Raw genomic sequence first — 18,732 nt, 5'->3', positions numbered from 1 at the left:
TATATCATGTTGGTAGTTACATGACTACATTTAAAAAATACTTTTATGTAAATTATACCTCAATCTGATTTAAGAAATTGAGGGAGGAATGTGGCATTGTATTCTAATTTTGCAAATTTCTGTAATGCAGGGCTTCTTAACAAGGGGTCTATGAGCTTGAATTTAAATTCAAATAAATATCATTCTTGTGGGGATGTGTTGGTGTGGGTGAGATATATTAATATTTATTAAATAATACACAGTATAGTGTGGACTTAGTAAGGAGTCTGTGGTTTTTACCTGACTGGCAAATGGGTTTGTGGAACAAAAAAAGGTAAGAGCCCCTGTTTTAATGCCTGTCTTAATAAAAGACAGCTCGATTTCTCATATCTGCTTCTCCATTTAATCTTTTGCCACGTGTTGTTTTGGTTGTAGTATATATGAAGAATATTCAGCCTCACAAAGATAGGTAGTAGAGAAAAGGAGGAGTGTTTTAATAGGTCTTTTTAGATAATTGTGTTTATTATTCTTTGATACTACACTAAACTTAACAAGTTTCATTTTAAAAAGGTTAATTGGGTGAGGGGGGTGGGGTGTATTTGGGGACCTCATATTTTTTGAATGTAATATTAAAAAAATAAAGACAAAAAAATAAAAAAAATAAAATTAATGTAAAAAATAAAAAAATAAAGAAGTTAATTGTGAAACCAGATTAATGAAGTTTTTGTATTCTTGCAGTAAATCCTTTCGGTCTGTCTTCTACTTTGTATGGATCTTTTGTGTAGCCATAATTTTGTGATATCATTTGTTGGTTATTTGAAAAGTATTGATACATTGAGTTATTTGGAGCTTTCAAATGTTTGCATATTCATTATATAAGATCAAAAATCACATTCCTTAATATCACCACAAATCTCATCAGAAAAATCTCTAACTATTGGGAAGCTGTTAAGCTCTCAGTGGTGGATACAAGTTATCCAAAATTCTGATTTTCACTTGAAACTTCTAATTTTGTCTTTGGAAATATATATTGTCTCTTATTTTCCTTGGCATGACAGACTAACCTCATTCATTTTTTTTTTTTTAAAGATTTATTTATTTTATTTAATTCCGCCCCCCCCCCCCCAGTTGTCGGTTCTCAGTGCCTATTTGCTGCGTCTTGTTTCTTTGTCCGCTTCTGTTGTCGTCATCAGCGGCACCGGAAGTGTGGGCGGCGCCATTCCTGGGCAGGCTGCACTTTCTTTTGTGCTGGGCGGCTCTCCTTATGGGCGCACTCCTTGCGCGTGGGGCTCCCCTACGCGGGGGACACCCCTGCGTGGCACGGCACTCCTTGTGCGCATCAGCACTGCGCATGGCCAGCTCCACACGGGTCAAGGAGACTCGGGGTTTTAACCGTGGACCTCCCGTGTGGTAGACGGACGCCCTAACCACTGGGCCAAGTCCGTTTCCCTAAATATTTTTTAAAAGAGTTATTTATTTCTCTCCACTCCCCCGCCCTGCTCTCTGTGTCCATTCGCTGTGTTCTTCTGTGACTGCTTCCATCCTTATCAGTGGAACTGGTTATCTGTGTTTCTTTTTGTTGTTGTTGTTGTTGTTGTGTCATCTTGCTGTGTTAGCTCTCCGTGCGTGAGGTACCACTCCCAGGTAGGCTGCACTTTCGCGCTGGGCAGCTCTCCCTACGGGGTGCACTCCCTGCGTGTGGGGCTCTCCTACACAGGGAACACCCCTGTGTGGCAGGGCACTCCTTGCGTGCATCAGCACTGTACATGGGCCAGCTCCACACAGGTCAAGGGGACCCAGGGTTTGAACTGCAGACCTCCCATGTGGTAGGTGGACGCCCCATCCACTGGGTCAAGTCTGCTTCCCTTCACCTCATTCATTTTTGAGAAAATCTGTTTCAGATACCCAAGTCTGGATAACCGTAATTTGTCTCTTCTTTTATTTAATGAAAAATGTGGCTAGTTTAGCTCACAGTTCAAACATTCATACAAGTGCCTCCTTGAGCATCCTTTGTACTTTGGTATGTAGCAGAAGGGCTTTATTTGTACCACCCATTTGTCATAGAAGTTATTAAAAACACACGTACTTAAGGGTCAAACTTAATAAAAACATTTTATTGCTTCATCAAAGACATTCTTAAGTGATACTGGCTTGTTTTTTAACAAATTTTTCTTTTAAAAGACTACTGGTACAGTTTGCTATCTCATCATTGACTGGTGTTGATGTACCAGCAGTTTTACCTATCACTGCTATTGCATCCTCAGTGCATATCTCAATATAAGGAAAAAGGCAGATAGCTTTTTAGTATTGCTAGGAAAGTAGATTTTACCTTATCTGCCCTTTGAAAGAATCTCAGGAATATTTTGTGTCATCTAGGTATCTTTTAAAAATAAAATATATATATATTTAAAAAAAGACTCTCAGGAACCTTAGCAGTCAGCGAATACACTTTGAAATCTGCAGTTTTAGAGTGTAGAAGATGGGCAAAGGAGGGGAGCTAGCTAAGAAAACGACAGGAGTGAGGAAAACTTGGAAATGTGGTATATGAAATCTAGGAAAAAAGCGTGTTTCAGGAAAAAAGAAATGGTGAATTGTGTCAAATGTTGCCACACAGTTGAGTAAGAGGAGATAGAAGTGATCAGTAGATTTTACAACCTGGAAATTATTGGAAATGTTGTCAACAGTTTTGCCAGAGAGGAAACATCAGAAGTGTTTAGAGATAATTGAAGCCAAATTGGAGATGAGGAAGTGAGACCGTTAAGGTTGACAACTCTGTATGGGAAGTTTTACTCTGTCAGGGAGAGCAGAGAAATGAAGTTGTAGCTGGAGGTGAGTGCTGGGCCAGAGAAGGTTTTGTTTGTTCGTCCGAAGTTTGGAGATACGTAACTCAGTATCAAACCTTTTTAACTGCAACCTGCAGTGAGAAATACATTTTATATCACTGCTGTGTACATAATCATTACTGAAACATTTTATAAAAGAGTATTTGCCCATTCCATTTTTAATGCAGTTATCTATATTGTTCTGTTGTTACTATTTCATTAAGAAAAAGAATGTTGGTCTAAACCTACTAAATTGTTTTCACAACCCACACAGTTACAAAAACACAGTTTCAGACATATTTGCATGTCAGTAGGAAAGATTCAAAACAGTGGGGGAAGTTGATGATAGGAAAGAGACAAGATCGTTGTGGGAATTATACTTTTAGAGGGATGGAATCCAGAGCATCAACTGAGAGGTTGACCTTTCTTTACAGTAAGGATGGTTGTTTCATGTTAACAACAAGGAAAATAGATCATATATGCAGATGCAGGTGTAATGGTGGTTGGAAGATGACAGACTTCCTGTTGTAATATTTCTGTATTTTCAAAGTAGTGTGAGGCCACCTGAGAGGTGGCTGAGGAGGGAGTGTTGGAAGTTTCAGTAAAGAGGAAATTTAAGTGAAAGTTATTTTGGAGAATGGTAAAGCAGACTTTACTAGAGAAAGGTGGAAAGGTTGTACATCAAATGAGTACCCACTTGAGATTTATGTTCATGAATTTAAAGTGAGACCAGTCAGGTCAGGACTAAATGAATAAACCCTTAGTGAATGTTGGATATTACTACTAGTGTGTTCTCCATCCATGTCTAGCTGGTTAGGTGTCATAGAGGGTTGGTGAAACAAATAAATGGGATTTTTACTTTGGGAGACACTGACTCCAAACTATTTTTTTTTTTTTTTTTTAAGATTTATTTATTTCTCTCCCCTTTCCCCCATTGTCTGCTCTCTGTGTCCATTTGCTGTGTGTTCTTCTGCATCCGCTTCCATTATCCATTGGCACTGGGAAACTGCGTCTCTTTTTTTTGTTGCGTCATCTTGCTGCGTCAGCTCTCCGTGTGTGCCGCGCCACTCCTAGGCGGGTTGTGTTTTTTCAAGTGGGTCAGCTCTCCTTGCAGGGTGCACTCCTTGTGCGTGGGGCACCCATACGTGGGGGCGCAGCAGCACTGTGTGTGGGCCAGCTTACCACACAAGTCAGAAGGCTCTGGGGATCAAATCCTGGGCCCTCCATATGGTGGGTGAACGTGCTATCAGTTGAGCCATGTCCGCGTCCCCAAACTACTTTCTTGATTTTAAGGCAGATGAGTAAGTATCTCAGTGGCATGGCATCCCTGGAAAGGTGTATGAGTCTGTCCCACTTTTAGAGAGCCTGGTTTTGGTCTTGTGCACCACTGGGTTTAGGGCAGACCCAAAGACACTTGGTCTGTAAAAGCTGGTTTAAAAAAGAGTAGGGCTCAAGAATGAAGGGCCTGACTTGGCACTAGAAAAGATTGTGATGGTTTGACTTGGAGAGGCAGAAAGGGTGGTATAAGTCAAGTTTGTTTTTTTTTAGATTTTTATTTATTTTTCTCTATTTATTCCCCCACTACTACCACTACCATTCCCCTCCTTATCTGCTTTCTATGTTCATTTGCTATGTGTTCTTCTGTGTCTGCTTGAGTTCTCATCAGGCGGCTCCGGGAACTGATCTTGGGACCTTCCGGATTGGGAGAGAGGTGATTATTACTTGTGCCACCTCATCTCCCTGTTCTGCTACGTCTTCTTATTTTCTCTCCTCTGTGTCTCTTGTTGAGTCTTCTTGCTGCACCAGCTCTCCCGCACGGGCTGACATTCCCACACAGGGCAGCACTCGTGTGCAGAGCCACATTCCCACGTGGGCTGGCTCTCTGCATGGGCTGGCTCGCTGCGTGAGCTAGCTTGCTGCGTGGGCCAGCTTGCCTTCACCAGGAGGCCCTGGGCATTGAACCCTGGGCCTCCTGTATGGGTAGACGGGAACCCGATTGGTTAAGCCATATACATTTCCCTTAAAATTCTTCAGCAATTTAAGTTGGTTGAACATGTCTGATTCACCAGATTCCTCAGCCAACTAAACCACTTAAAACTTTTAGGAGGTAAATTCATAGCAAATAACCAGGAGAACTAAGATTTTAAACTCTAGAGTACTCCTTGCCAAATGATCTCTTAAAATGAGGTGAAGAGATGTGTGGGAACATTCATGATATTACAGGAACATCATTAGTCATAATCTCTTGAATTTAAGGTGAGTCTCCTATAAACAGCATACAGTTGGGTCATGTTTTTTTATCCATTCTGCCAAACTTTGCCTTTAGACTGAAGAGTTTAATCCATTTACAGTAAAGTGATTACTGATAATGAAAGACTTTCTTCTGCCATTTTACTCATCCGTTTTTGTAAGCCTTATTTATCCCTTTTATTGTTCCTCATTTCTTCCATTATTGCCTCTTTTTGTTGTTGTTGTTGATCTTTTGTAGTAAGCCCCTTAGAATCCCTTCTCATTTCCTTACGCGCATACTTTCCAGATATTTTCTTCAGGTTACCATGGGATTTAAATTTAACATCCTACATTGATAGCAACCTCATTTGGTTTGAAACTGACTTAACTTCAATAGCATATGCAGACTATGTTCCTATACCCCTCAATTCCATTATCTAGTTCTTATCACAGATTACAGATTTATGCATTATGAGACCAAACCATTGATTTACCTTTACCTTTTTTTTTTCCTTTTTGTATCTGCTTGTCTCCCTTTGCTGCTCCATCTTGCTGCACCAGCTCTCCACGGCACGCAGGCCAGCCTGCCCTCACAAGGAGGCCCTGGAACATGAACCCAGGGCCTCCCCTATGATAGACGGGAGCCCAACCAATTGAGCCACAGCTGCCTCCCTCCCTTTACTTTTTATGCATCTGTATTTTAGATTCTGTAGAAAGTAAAAAGTGGAATTACAAACCAAAAATACAGTAGTACTGGCATTTTAATTTACCCTGTCCTTACCCTTACTGGAGATCTTTATTTTTTCATGTGGCTTCTATCTACTCTCTCTTGTCCTTTCCTATCAACCTGAAGAATTCCCTTTTAGCATTTCTTGTAGGGCTGGTTTGGTGGGGACAAACTCCCAGCTTTTGTTTATTTGGGAATGTCTTAATCTTGCCCTCATTTTTGGAAGATAATTTTTCCAGAATACAGAATTCTTCATTGGCAGTTTTTTGCTTTCTGTACTTTAAATATGTCATCCCAGTGCTTTCTTGCCTCCGTGATTTCTTATAAGAACTTAGTGCTTAATCTTACTGTCGCTTCCTTGTATATGATGTGTCACTTCTGTCTTGCAGCTTTCAGAATTCTCTATTTTTGGCATTTGACAGGCTGATTATAATATGTTGCATTTTGTGTCCATTAGGGTTTATCCTGTTTGGAGTTTTTTGAGTTTATTGGATGTATCTATTCCTGTCTTTCATTAAATTTGGGAAGTTTTTGGCCTTTATTTCTTTGAATGTCTTTCTGTCCCTTTCTTTCTTCTTCTGGTACCTCCAGTAGGTATAATGATACAGTTGATGGTGTCTCACAGGTTTGTCAGGATTAGTTTACTTTTCTTCATTCTTTTTTTTTTCTTTCTAGTCCTCAGACTGAATGATTTCAAATGTCTCATCTTCAAGTTCACTGAATGTTTATTTCTGCTACTGTGGACTTCAACTCTGGTTTCTTTTCATGATTTCTCTATCAATACCGTCTTTCTGTTCATCTGTCATTTTCCTGCTTTCCTTTAGTTCTTTTTTGTTTTGTTTTTTGTTTTTAAAGATGTATTTATTTCCTCCCCTTCTCCTCTTTCCACTCTCCTGTTTTTGTTGTCTGTGTTGTCTTCTCCTCATTTTTTCTCCTCTAGGATTCACTGGGATTCAGTCCTGGAAACCCTTGATGTGGAGAGTTTCCTTGTCAATTGTAACACCTCAGTTCCTGGTCTCTGCTGCGCTTCACCTTGACTTTCCCCTTTTCTCTCTTTTGATGCGTCGTCATTTTGCTGCGTGACTCACTTGTGTGGGCGCTTGGCTCACCACGCCGGGACTTGTGCAGGCCCTGGCTCACCACGGAGGCACTCACACAGGCACTGGCTTGCCACATGGGCACGCTTTCTCTTCTTCTTTTTCACCAGGAGGCCCCAGGGATCGAACCTGGGTCATCGCATATGGTAGGCGGAAGCTCTATCACTTGAGCCACATCTGCTTCCCTTTCCTTTGTCCATGATTTCCATTAGCTCTTTGAGCATATTTAGGACCATTTTTAAAAAAGTCTTTGGTATGTGCCAGGTCTGTTCCTCCTCAATTACAATTACAATTTCTAAGCTTTAATGTCCTCCTTTGCCCAGGCCATCATTTCCTGTTTATTTTATTTGTATGTTTTATAACCTTTTGTTGAAACCTAGACTTTTTTTCTTAAAGGAGGTATCACGGATTGAACTGGGACCTTGTATGTGGGAAGCAGGCACTCAGCCACTGAGCTACACCCGCTCCTGAATCTGTACATTTTGATATTTTTATGTGTTGTCTCTGGAATTTAGACACTGAGGCATCTGTTATATACACTTGTATACAACTAGTGTTATGCCAGAAACTTCTTTGAATACCAGGATCTAAAAAAAAAAAGGGAGGAAAAAAAGAAGATACCTTTCTCAGTCTTAGCAAATTGGCCTTGCAGGTGTTCTTCAGAGTTTAGCTATCATTATGCTGACCTTAGAGAATAGAGCCTAGCTATTGTTATGCTGACCTTAGAGAACAGAGCCTAGCTATTGTTATGCTGACCTTAGAGAATAGAACCTAGCTATCATTATGCTGACCTTAGTGAAGAGCCCAAGGCAAAAGTATAGAGTCCTCACTGTCTTTTCTGTGCATGTGTCTTGTCCTGGGCATGACAGCCCTAGGAATTTCCCTGTTTACATGGATACAGATGTTCCCATTCCCCTAGGAAACAGTGTTTCCTCATGGTCCCAGGTGCTACTCTATGTCCCACAACCAGCATTCCTTTGCTCCAGGCAGCTGCTATTTGACTGTACTCCTATACTCTTCCTTAGGAGAGTTCTGTGCAGGGCAAGTTCTGGGACAGTAAGCCTGAGACAAGTGTCTCAGTTCAGTTCTTCAGGTTGCCACCAGACAAGATTGGCACAGGCATACATGCATCCAAAGGTTCTACACTTCCTCCAAACTGGGACCAAAGACCTGCACTGAGAGTGCAGGATGATTCCATGCCCAGCCCGTGTGGGGATATGGGAAGGGCCAGCAAGGATGCCATGAGACCCTACTGTTTTTAAATTGTCTTTTTCTAGATTTAGCAATGTGTTTACTACAACTATTGTTTTATGGGGCTTTAAGAAAGGACGTTTCTACAAGTTCTTCTTTGTTGCTTAAAGCTTAAACCTTCTGTCAAGGGATCGAGTCCTGGAGCCTCTCATTCTGCCACCTCAAATGGGGTGGCAGTTCTAATCTTTTGGCTTCATTCTTTTTTTTTAATTCCCAACTCACACAATAACCATATTTATTATTGCCTCCTAATGACAAATTATAATCTAAAGGAAACAAGATGAGTTCTAAAAAGTGGTTGTTAAGAAGTAACATGGGGAAAAAAGTAAAATAGTTTGCCATTATTTATATTCTAAAGTGCTGTTTTATGTATACAAATGCTTTATATATCATGATCATCTCAAAATTTTAGTCCTTTGAGATTAAATAATTTTATCATTTCTAAAATGGACATTTGGAGTTTTTGTTCCTTGTGAGAGGTATTCTCATATAATAGGGTATTTTTGTTGTTAAATAGTTGTTTTAGAATTATGAATGACTTCATTGGCCAGTGAGCAGCCAGAAGAGCAGAACTTTGAAAACTTTTAGTTCTTCTAAGTGTGCTGCCTGTTTACTGACTGTAAGAGCTCAGGTTTTCTGTCTTTTCACTCAACTCCTTAAACACTAATGTGCCTGCTTTCTGCTCGCCCCTGTCATCAGAAGGGATTTCGAGTTAAGAGCAATGTCCATTGCCTACATTGTTCTTATATGACTGTACTCTCAAAGCAGAGGGTTAAACACCTCTGCCTTACTTTTGTTTCTTGGAAGAATAATGCTAATTATATTTTAGGAGATGTACCACACTATGATGTTTCTTGCAATGTCAGAATGTACTTGTTTCCATTTAATCTTCAAAACAGCCTTTTGAAATATTCTTATTTTATAGAGAGGAAATGGAAGCTCAGAGGTGGTGAATTACTTTTCTGAAATCATATAGCTGTAAATGCTTCATTCATTTTTTGAGCAGGGTTTTTGGACTTCTTGGGCCAAAGCCAGAGCAGTGGCTGCCATTTACTTTTTGGTTTTTAGCCTGCATAGCAGACTTTGGTTTAAGTCTAGAGATAACTAGACTTTAAAAATAAAATCTTTTAAAAACTGGGATTTTATTCCTTCTGAAGATGAAGTCATTAGTAAGCCTTTTTAACTGTTAGCATGATTGCTTTAGCAAGCAAGCCTCTTGAGTAATTCTTAAATCTACAATCCATATGTGCACAACAGAGTGGCCTTAATAGGAAAATGTCTGCTCTACCAAAGACCAAGACCGGTCTAACTAAATTATGTAGATCCCATAGTGTTCTGTTACCCTTGCTAACAGAAACTTCATAATGAGGTTCATTGGTTCTGGGGAGCTGAAGAATGCAAAATGATTATCCTCAAATATGTAGAGTTGAATAGGATTTGAAAGAAAGCATCTAGCTTGTATCCTTCAGGATAGGAATCTCACTCGTTTTTCAAGAACTAACTTTTCCCAGTAATCTCTCTAGCCAGCTTACATATCTTTTGCTGAAATTTTAACCAGTCTCTTGCTTTAACAGACATTGTATAACTCAACCCATTAGTTTCACTGGGAGTTTTCACACATGTATCATACACATAACTATAGTGGAATTCAGAGCAGTTTCTCCCTATCATCTTTGCTATGCCTACAAATATCCAAATACGGACATCCAACTTCTCTGTTTTATTCTTTGTTTTACTTTATAATTTAGTACTCTCTTTTCTCATGTTAAAGAATAACTTTCAAACTTTCTATAGTAGAGATTGTAAAGTAAATGTTTCCAATACCCTAGAAAGCCAGCTGGATCTCAGCCCAGCAGATGATGCCAAAAGTAGGGGGATCCTTGTTTGGTTCAAATACCAACAGGAAGTTTTTGTACTAAGCCTTTGGGAGGTGGAATTTGTTCTACTCTTCTACAGCAGTGATACAGAAGTATCTGATATTTGAAGAACCAAGATAATCTCTGTAACCTCCTCTTTGCTCTTCTAGTATTGTTGTGTACTTACCAGTGGGATACCCTTCTATAGCTAATGCCCCTGGCCTAATAGTTAACAGTGGGACCAAGTTTTGCCTTAAATGATCAGGAGCCTCCCTCTAGTTCATTTAAAAGTAATACAACTCCCAGTTGGTTCTGCCACATGAAGGGATCAGGTGGTGATTGCATGAACTTCCCTGAGTCTTCTGCTCTTCTCTAGCTCTTGTAATCTTGCCTAGAGAGTGATGTGTCTTATAGTCTCTGTCTTTAAGTCTAAAATAATGAAATCATTACTGTCATACAGATAGAAAATGAGCAGTATTAGAGAGGGGTCTGGTAAGATGTCATAATGTCTTCAAAGGGGAATCTAAAGAACAGACACAATTTACAGATCAGGGCTATTGAAATGAATGTGAAAATAGAGGTAAAACTGGCTGTGGGGGGAAGGGGTGTCAATTGAACAGACAGAATTTTGCAGGTCTCTAGACAGTAATTATTTCTATACTATCAGTTATCTATGACTTACAGAATTGTAAGATAGCTCCAAGGGAATAAACGGCTAGAATCCTGGAAGGATAGCTCTAAATAATATTTAGTTTTCAACTGAAACACAGATTTTTCTCTATACCTTGTTATCTTTTTGCTAGAGACAAAATGTAAGAAACCAAGTGAATAAACAGTATATTGTTGGTTATTGTCTAAAAACAGTCTCAAAATTTGGGTTTAGCCATTTAGTGTTTATTTCTAAAATATTTTCTCCAGGGTTTATGACTTTTTTTTCAACATTATTGGTTTAAGTGTTTAAGATTGCTAGATAAGTAAGCTGCAATCTCAGCTATTTGAACCATGGTTCAGAATCACACATAGATGTCCTGAAATCCATGCCCTAAATCTGACCCACCACTGTGAGCGAAGTAATTTATTTTAAAAATGGTGACCTTTAAGTAAGGGTTAATTAAATTAAGCCCAGAAGTGTTAAAGTAGTAGTAAATTTGGTATTATTATCCTAAGATAAAGTACACTGGGGGGAGAGACTCTTACAAGGTTAAAATAAATGGGTTTTGATGGGAAATGGGAAAGAAGTGTGAGGAAAAAAGGGAGCATTTGGAGTTTGTGGTTTTTTTTTTTTTTTATAACCTAACTTTTCTAGAGGCTTCTGCTTTTATATTTAGTTAGTACTCTGCATTTCAGTACTCTCTTGTGTTTTAGAAGTTAGATTGGTTCTTTGGGGTTTACATCTCGTCTCTCTAATGGTGCATTTAAGAAAGCAGCATCTTTCATGTTCTGTCAAAAGCCTCTCTAGAGTGTGGGGATTGAGAAGAAAACTATTGTAGCAAACAAGGAGTATCATGTTTCCATGTTTGTGTCTGAGGAAGGGAGAAGATAAATGAATTGAGAGGCTTCCATGATCTCCTAGCCCTTGGTATTCTTGTGCCTGACAGCGTTTAGATTCATTGCAGGTGACACCTAAGGGTGCTCTTCTTGAGCAAGCTTATATATGTATTCATATTAAGTCTGTCAGTTGTAGATGGTTAACTTTTATAATCCTTGCTTTACAGAAACTATCATTTTAATTTCAGGTGAAAAACATCATAATGAATTTCACCTTCTGGTGGATCAAGCCAAAAAAGGATACAAAAAAACTTTTGGAATGTCAAAAAAAAAAGTAACAGAAAAAGAAGATGACTCTGCAGAAAAGTTGTCTATAAGCATGGGTAAGAGATTTTAATTAACAACAGAAATATGTTGAATTTCACTATTTACTTATAAAAAGAAAATAAAACCAAAGAAATTTACTTTGAGGTCATTAGGTATCTGAAATGGAAAAAACTATTTTTAAGGTAAATGTCATATAGTAGTTATTGAATGGAAACTAGGTTTATTATTAGGTGTATGGGAAAAAAGATTGGAAGAATGTTCTGAAGAAACAGAGCATCTAAAATCAGTCTTTAGGTTAGGTTAGTTTCTTATTTGTTTAAACTTGAGAATGTTTTCTAGGTGTAGGATTTATTGCTGGGGATCTTATGATGCCCTACAAAGAAAATAAATTAGTTTTTTTATAGAACACTCATAATTATTTTGGATAATGTTCTGCTAAAAAAACATCTAGACCTAATAATTTACTTTGTATGATGATACATAACCCATTCCTTAATTTTGAGCCATTTTAAAATTTGAGATTAATGTTACATTTCCATTGCCAGAGTTTTGGACAGTTGATGAAAGAATCATAATGGGGGGAAATGCACATGAAGCTATTTCACAGTTTAGTAGCTGTCTTGAAGAATAAGAACTATCACTCCTTATTTTTCTCCTCAGTATTCCTGGTGCCATTCAAACTTATTTCTAGAAAGTAGTTTAGTTTCTGAGAAAATATGGCTTATTATCTCCCCTCAGGAGAACATTTTTGTGTATTGTTTGAATCTCTCTTGAATATGATTGACAGGTTATGTTCTGTTGTTATGTATTCTTTGTGTATATATTCTTTTTTTTTTTTTAAAGATTTATTTATTTCTCTCCCCTTCCTTCCCCCCCACCCCCCAGTGTCTGCTCTCTTATGTCCATTCTCTGTGTGTTCTTTTGTGTCCACTTGCATTCTCGGTGGCACCGGGAATCAGTATATCTTTTTTGTTGCATCATCTTGCTGCATCAGCTCTCCATGTGTGTGGTGCCACTCCTGGGTGGACTGTGATTTTTTTTGTGTGGGGCAGCTCTCCTTGCAGGGCACACTCCTTACGCATAGGGCTCCCCTACGCAGGGGACACTCCTGTGTAGCATGGCACTCCTTGCATGCGGCAGCACTGTGTGTGGGCCAGCTTACCACATGGGCCAGGAGGCCCTGGGTTTGAACCCTGGACCTCCTGTATGGTAGACAGATGCTTTATCAGTTGAGCCACATCCACTTCCCTGTGTATATATTCTTTTTTTTTTTTAAAGATTTATTTTTTTTAAATGTATTTCTTTCCCCTCCCCCCCCCATTGTCTGCTCTCTGTGTCCATTCACTGTGTGTTCTTCTGCATCTGCTTGCACCCTCAGCAGCACTGGGAATCAGTGTCTCTTTTTGTTGCACTATCTTGCTGCATCAACTCTTGGTGTGTGTGGTGCCATTCCTGGGCAGGCTGCATTTTTTCACACGGGGTGTACTCCTTGCGCATGGGACATCACTACGCAGGAGCGCCCCTGCATAGCAGGACACTCCTTGCGTGTGGCAGCCTGAGCATGGGCCAGCTCACCACAGGGGTCAGGAGGCCCTGGGTATCGAACCCTGGACCTCCATATGGTAGGCGGATGCTCTATCAGTTGAGCCACATCCACTTCCCTGTGTATATATTCTTAAATATTGGGGCTCAGAGGTAATTGCTGCTGGTAGATTGCCGTGTATGAATGAGCATGTCAGGGAGAGGTAGCGAGTGAGTGAGAGGAACAGAATGACTGTAAAGGTGAGTTTTGTGTAGCCTCTTACACCAAGTGTAATATTTGCTTTTTAGAATAAACTTGCTCATTTAAGTGCCATTCTGATTGAACAAAGTACATGTTCTCAAGTCAAAAATAAATCTGTTTTTGCTTTCTATGTCTGGGGAGGTCTGATGTAAGTCTGAGCCTTACAGTTAGTGCTTATTTGAGGTCCTGCATTCTGAGATCTAAGAGCAGGTATGAAGGATAGCTGGCTTCCCACTCCTACAACTTGTTTAATGATGTTTGTCCTTAAGAGGGAATTTATCTTTAAGAAGCTTATGTGAGAGGAGAAGTAAGAGATGAATACAGACAAGGTGCAAAGTAAAAGATTGTTTTGAGTTGATTTCCTCTTCCCTGGTTTGCCTGCTTATTACATTCCCCTGGCCAATGGAGTGATATAGTTTCCTGGGTTTGGTGGATTTACTGGGTGATTGAGTTCTCTAAACATGATCCAGGCATCTGATTATAAGAGGAGAGCATCTGGATGGTCATTTTGGTTTAGCTTCTTGCTTCTTTTTTCCTTTTCATGGTCATTATTTGAGGGTACTGATTTGCTTTGGTATTGACAGCTTATTAATAGCCAACCAACAATGGAGCTTATATTTAGAAATTATATCTTGTGATATATGCTGTTCTCTCAGTGTAATAGAAATTTGTAACTGTTTTTGGGAAAAGCCTGACTATGGACTTGGAAAGGGTTTTTTGAAGAACTTACCCAATTCTTTTTCTATAAGTTTTCTTGTATAACAAACCCTTGAATATTCTTCTAAATGTCCTTTATTAAAGGTTACTTGCCTTTACAAGCAGACTGGATGAGTACGGTGTGAAAGCTTTGCTTCTCTGGGATGAAACTCATGAAAAAGGGGTGCTCCCAGCATCAGCACATGTGTCATGTATGTTGGTACTTGTTCAGTTCCTGAAACTTCAGGACAGCACAATTTAAAGTCCCAGAAGAATCCTGAAACAGATTGTGAGAAGGAGAGTCCTGGGCATTGAAGACTCCGTGAATTTTGTTTTCTTCATTCAGATTTGGCCATTCTCTTGTAAACACTGTAACTGCATTCCACCAACCTTTCTGGACCTTTATCTTTACCTGCACTGAGACCTCAAAAATTGAGAATATGATACGGGATGCATAGAAATGTACTGTGTATTGAATCAAATGGAAATATTTATTATGTCTGATTAGTTTTCCTTTTCCATAAATGAATAATTAGGTTCTAAATTAAAAGATTTAGAAAATTGTCCAGATAGATTCATTACCACATAGTGATCAGTGACAGATACTGTGGTTTTCTAATTAAATGAAAAATTAATCTTTAATCCTTTTTCATTGTGCATCTTAGTTTTGTTTATTGCTTTTCTGATGAAATATACAAGAGTTCCTGTAATATTGTAAATAGAAGCCTCATTAGAATTACATGTCTCCCCCCACTCTGGTTTTAAAGGATATTTTTTGTTTTGTTTTGTTTAAACAAATACATTTACAGTACAAATAGTCCTTAAATTATACATTTTATTTTTTACCAACTTCATAAAAATATTTCAAGGACAGCTGCATTCACAGTGTCAATTACTTGATTATTTCTTTGCTCATTTTTCTCTTTTCTTTCCTGAATCACTTCTTTCAGATATGGTTCAAGGTAGAATTTATCTTCCTCCTATTTTGTCCACTGCTCTTTAGGCATTTCTGGTGCTTTGTGGTCAGGTCCAGTGCTCTCTTAATGGGAAGCATCTTGCCATTATAAAGATCCTCGGGAAGCCTTCTTATGGCTTCTTTATACATTTGTTCTTGGCTATTGTATCATCTCACATTAACCCTAGTTTTTTTGTTTGTTTTTAAAGATTTTTAAAAATTTGTTTCTCCCTGCTCCCTCTCTTGTCTGCTGTCTGTCCATTCGCTATGTGTTCTTCTGTATCTGCTTGTATTCTCATTAGCTGGTTCCGGGAACCGACCCTGGGACCTTCCAGAGTGGGAGAGAGGTGATCATTCCCTTGTGCCACCTCAGCTCCCTGATCTGCTGCTTCTCTTATTGTCTCTCCTCTGTGTCTCTTTTTGTTGCATCATCTTGCTGTGCCAGCTCTCTGCATGGGCCAGCACTCCTGTGCGGGGCAGTACTCTATACAGGCCAGCACTCTGCATGGGCCAGCTGACCACATGGGCCAGTGTGCCTTCACCAGGAGGCCCTGGGCATCGAACTCTGGACCTCCTTTATGATAGACGTGAGCCCAATTGCTTGAGCCACATCAGCTTCCCAACCCTAGTTTTTTGAACCTTGCAGCATTGTATACAATTTTCTAATACCATCCAGCCACCAGCCTGATGCTGCAACAGCAGGCTGACTCACCATATTGACATGATATTTTGTTTTAAAAATAATCCTAGAAAAATATGAGGGTGGACAGTATAATTAGGTGGCACCATTTGTAATTCCGAACCAAATTCTCTGGCTTTCACTAGAGTTTTGAAATCAATGTTATATACACTTTTATTTTAGTATGTACGAGCAGCAATACTGAATATTGTAGAAGTAATAAATATAGAAGGTGTAGATTTTAAGGTACTTACTGTGAACTCTTTCTTTTTTGTTTCTTCATTTCTTTTTTTCCTTTTTAGGGCAAGAAGATAATAAAATGAAATTCTCGGATGTGACCTTCGTAACAAATCACTTCCTTCACTCGAAGCTGGACTCTCCTGGGAAGTTAGAGTCTGATAGACCAGATGATTCTTTTAATAGTACTGATATTCAAGAGGAAGCTCTTTCTCCCCCAGAATCTGATTCATGTAATAGGTAAGAGACATGAAGTAGTTGATTATTTTAAATTTCTATTTCCTTTGCATACTAAGACAGGCAAAAATGATTAGAAAATAGCTTTGCAGCAATGGTACAGTTCCCCAGTCTTCTTCCATTTCAATTTCTTTATACTGTTGTGTAGCCATCACAGTGACAGCAAGGCAGGATTTGGGAGGGTATGTGCAATGACCATAGGGTGGCTTTGCTTTCTACTCTGTATCTTTTATATCGGTATTTTTCCTAAAGTTGGAAAAGAAAGCATGATAGTGAAATTTTTGTCAATACGAGTAAAGGAAATAAACACAGCTATATTGGAAAATAGAGCGACCAGAAAGATGATATATGAGAGCGTAAAGCAAGAAAGAAAACTTGAATTGAATGAATAGAATAGATGGGGGAAGGTTTAAAAATTGGAGGTTTTGGGATATATCATTTTTTCCAAATGATTTTTTTTAAAAAGATGACGTGACAAGTAAATAGATTTAAATCATATTATGCTATGTCATAAACATTACATGTTTCTTTATTATTTTCAGTGTGCTTAGTATTCTTTTATATTTCTGTACCAAAATTGACCAAACCCTTCACTTCCCATTAGATATTCCCATTAGATATTAACATTTCTCCAGTGTTCTGTTTATGTATCTAATGCTGTGGTAAAGCTCTTCCTGAATAGAGCCTGTTGCTTGGATTGAATTATTTCCTTAGCTTTAAGCTCATTTTGACCCTGGTAGGTGATGATGTTACTTGAAGTCTGAATGATTTCTACCAATTTTAAATGCTATTAGCAGCATATGAATGTGAATGTATCTTAGAAATCACTTAATCTTTGATATTTATTAATTTAAAATTTGTTAACAATGCTCTAGAATGACAGATTAGGTCTAATCTGAAAAGATCAAATTAAGAAGAAAATTTTTTTATAAGAAGAGTATACCCAGAGACCTTCTGCTTTCCTTGGGTTCTTGAGAAATGGTCTCAAATCTTTAAGAATCAATTATTAGAAAGGGGAAATCTTCCCACCCAATCATGAAGGGACTCAAGATCAAAGCCATATGGTAGCTCATGTTGTCTGAGGGGAAAACACTCTTAGCAGTGTGAAGCTGCTGCATATCATTCCCGATCAGTCCATTTCTGCAAGACCAACATGCAGTATTTGATTTTAAACACAAGTCTTCTAAAAATACAGGGTAAAATGGGGGAAAATCAGAGTCAAGGAAAGTAGGAGTTAGTTTTTGACTATTAGACCTGGGATGCTTGAAGTTTTGGTATTCTAGAGTGAACTGTGAAACTTTTGTGCGCTTTGGAGTAGGAATGCAGGAAACAGAAAGGGAAACGCAGAGCTGCCATGTGCAAGAAGTGCCCTGCCACACAGGGGTGCACATGGGTATGCCCCCTGGTAAGGAGTGTGCCCTGTAAGGAGAGCCGCCCCGTGTGAAAAAAGGGCATTCTGCCCAGGAATGGAGCTGCACACATGGAAAGCTGATGCAGCAAGATGACGCAAAACAAAAAAAAAAGACGCAGTTTCCAGTGCCACCGAGGGTGCAAGCAAACACACAGCGAGGGAACACAGAGAGCAGACAACCGGCAGGGAATGGGGGAAAAATAAATAAAATAAATCTTAAAAAAAAAAAAAAAAGAGTACTGGAAATAGGATGAGTTGGATGAGGGTTTGTAGACAGATTTACTGGCATAGCTGAACTATGAGAAAATTATTTATAAGGAAGGTGGCATTGCTTTTAGGTATATTATGGCACAGGAAATAGGAGAGCAGAAAATAGTCTCTGGGTTTAGTAGAAAGGCTAAAGGAAATATGGGTGAGGGCCGAGGGAAGTAAGCCTTCTTGGGTCAATTTACAAAAATGAGTTTAGCCCAAAGTCTGGCTGTTGTAACTCATCACTCATCAGTCAGCAAAAAAGTTGAGAATTGTTATAAGCTTATCTCCATTCACATACTTTCCTGCTTCCACTTCGGCATCTCGTAATTCTTACATGTTAAATCCTTAAGGGATTGGGCCATTGCCATTATTTACCTTTCTACTGACCAAGATCCTGGGTAATATTATCAGACAGTTTCTCTCTCTATCCTAATGATTTCCTCTGGTAAGGGTCCTATAGGGTTTTCTTTATGAGACATTTTGAGATGAAAATTTTGTTAGCAATTCAAAATAGTGTAGTGATGCTAGATTGACCCTTGTTCCGTGTCTATAACAGTGTCCATCATTGCTCTCATCCATTCAACAAGTGTTTGTTGTGTACTGGCCAATTCTCTAGATGCTGGAGTATAGAAGTGATGCAAACATTTCAAAAAATTTCCTTTTGTTAGTAAAATCATACCTTTTTACATTATTATTAGTTATGGAT

At 38.9% G+C, this 18,732-nt stretch overlaps 1 protein-coding gene across 5 annotated transcripts in view; it reads left to right on the top strand.

Annotated features, from left to right (window-relative positions):
- Window positions 1-18,732, top strand: part of RAD18 (RAD18 E3 ubiquitin protein ligase) — a 157,801-nt gene that overhangs the window by 70,733 nt on the left and 68,336 nt on the right. For all 5 annotated transcript variants that reach the window (XM_004460993.4, XM_004460992.4, XM_012526145.4 and 2 more), the window contains 2 exons: window positions 11,698-11,832; window positions 16,192-16,366. In XM_004460993.4, the coding sequence (XP_004461050.1) occupies window positions 11,698-11,832; window positions 16,192-16,366 (310 nt within the window). The remainder of the gene's footprint in view (window positions 1-11,697; window positions 11,833-16,191; window positions 16,367-18,732) is intronic.

This window comes from Dasypus novemcinctus, chromosome 26 (genome assembly GCF_030445035.2).
Source record: "Dasypus novemcinctus isolate mDasNov1 chromosome 26, mDasNov1.1.hap2, whole genome shotgun sequence".
Taxonomy (NCBI): Eukaryota; Metazoa; Chordata; class Mammalia; order Cingulata; family Dasypodidae; genus Dasypus; species Dasypus novemcinctus.
Note: the sequence above shows the minus strand (reverse complement) of the source record. Positions and strands in the feature narration are given on the sequence as shown.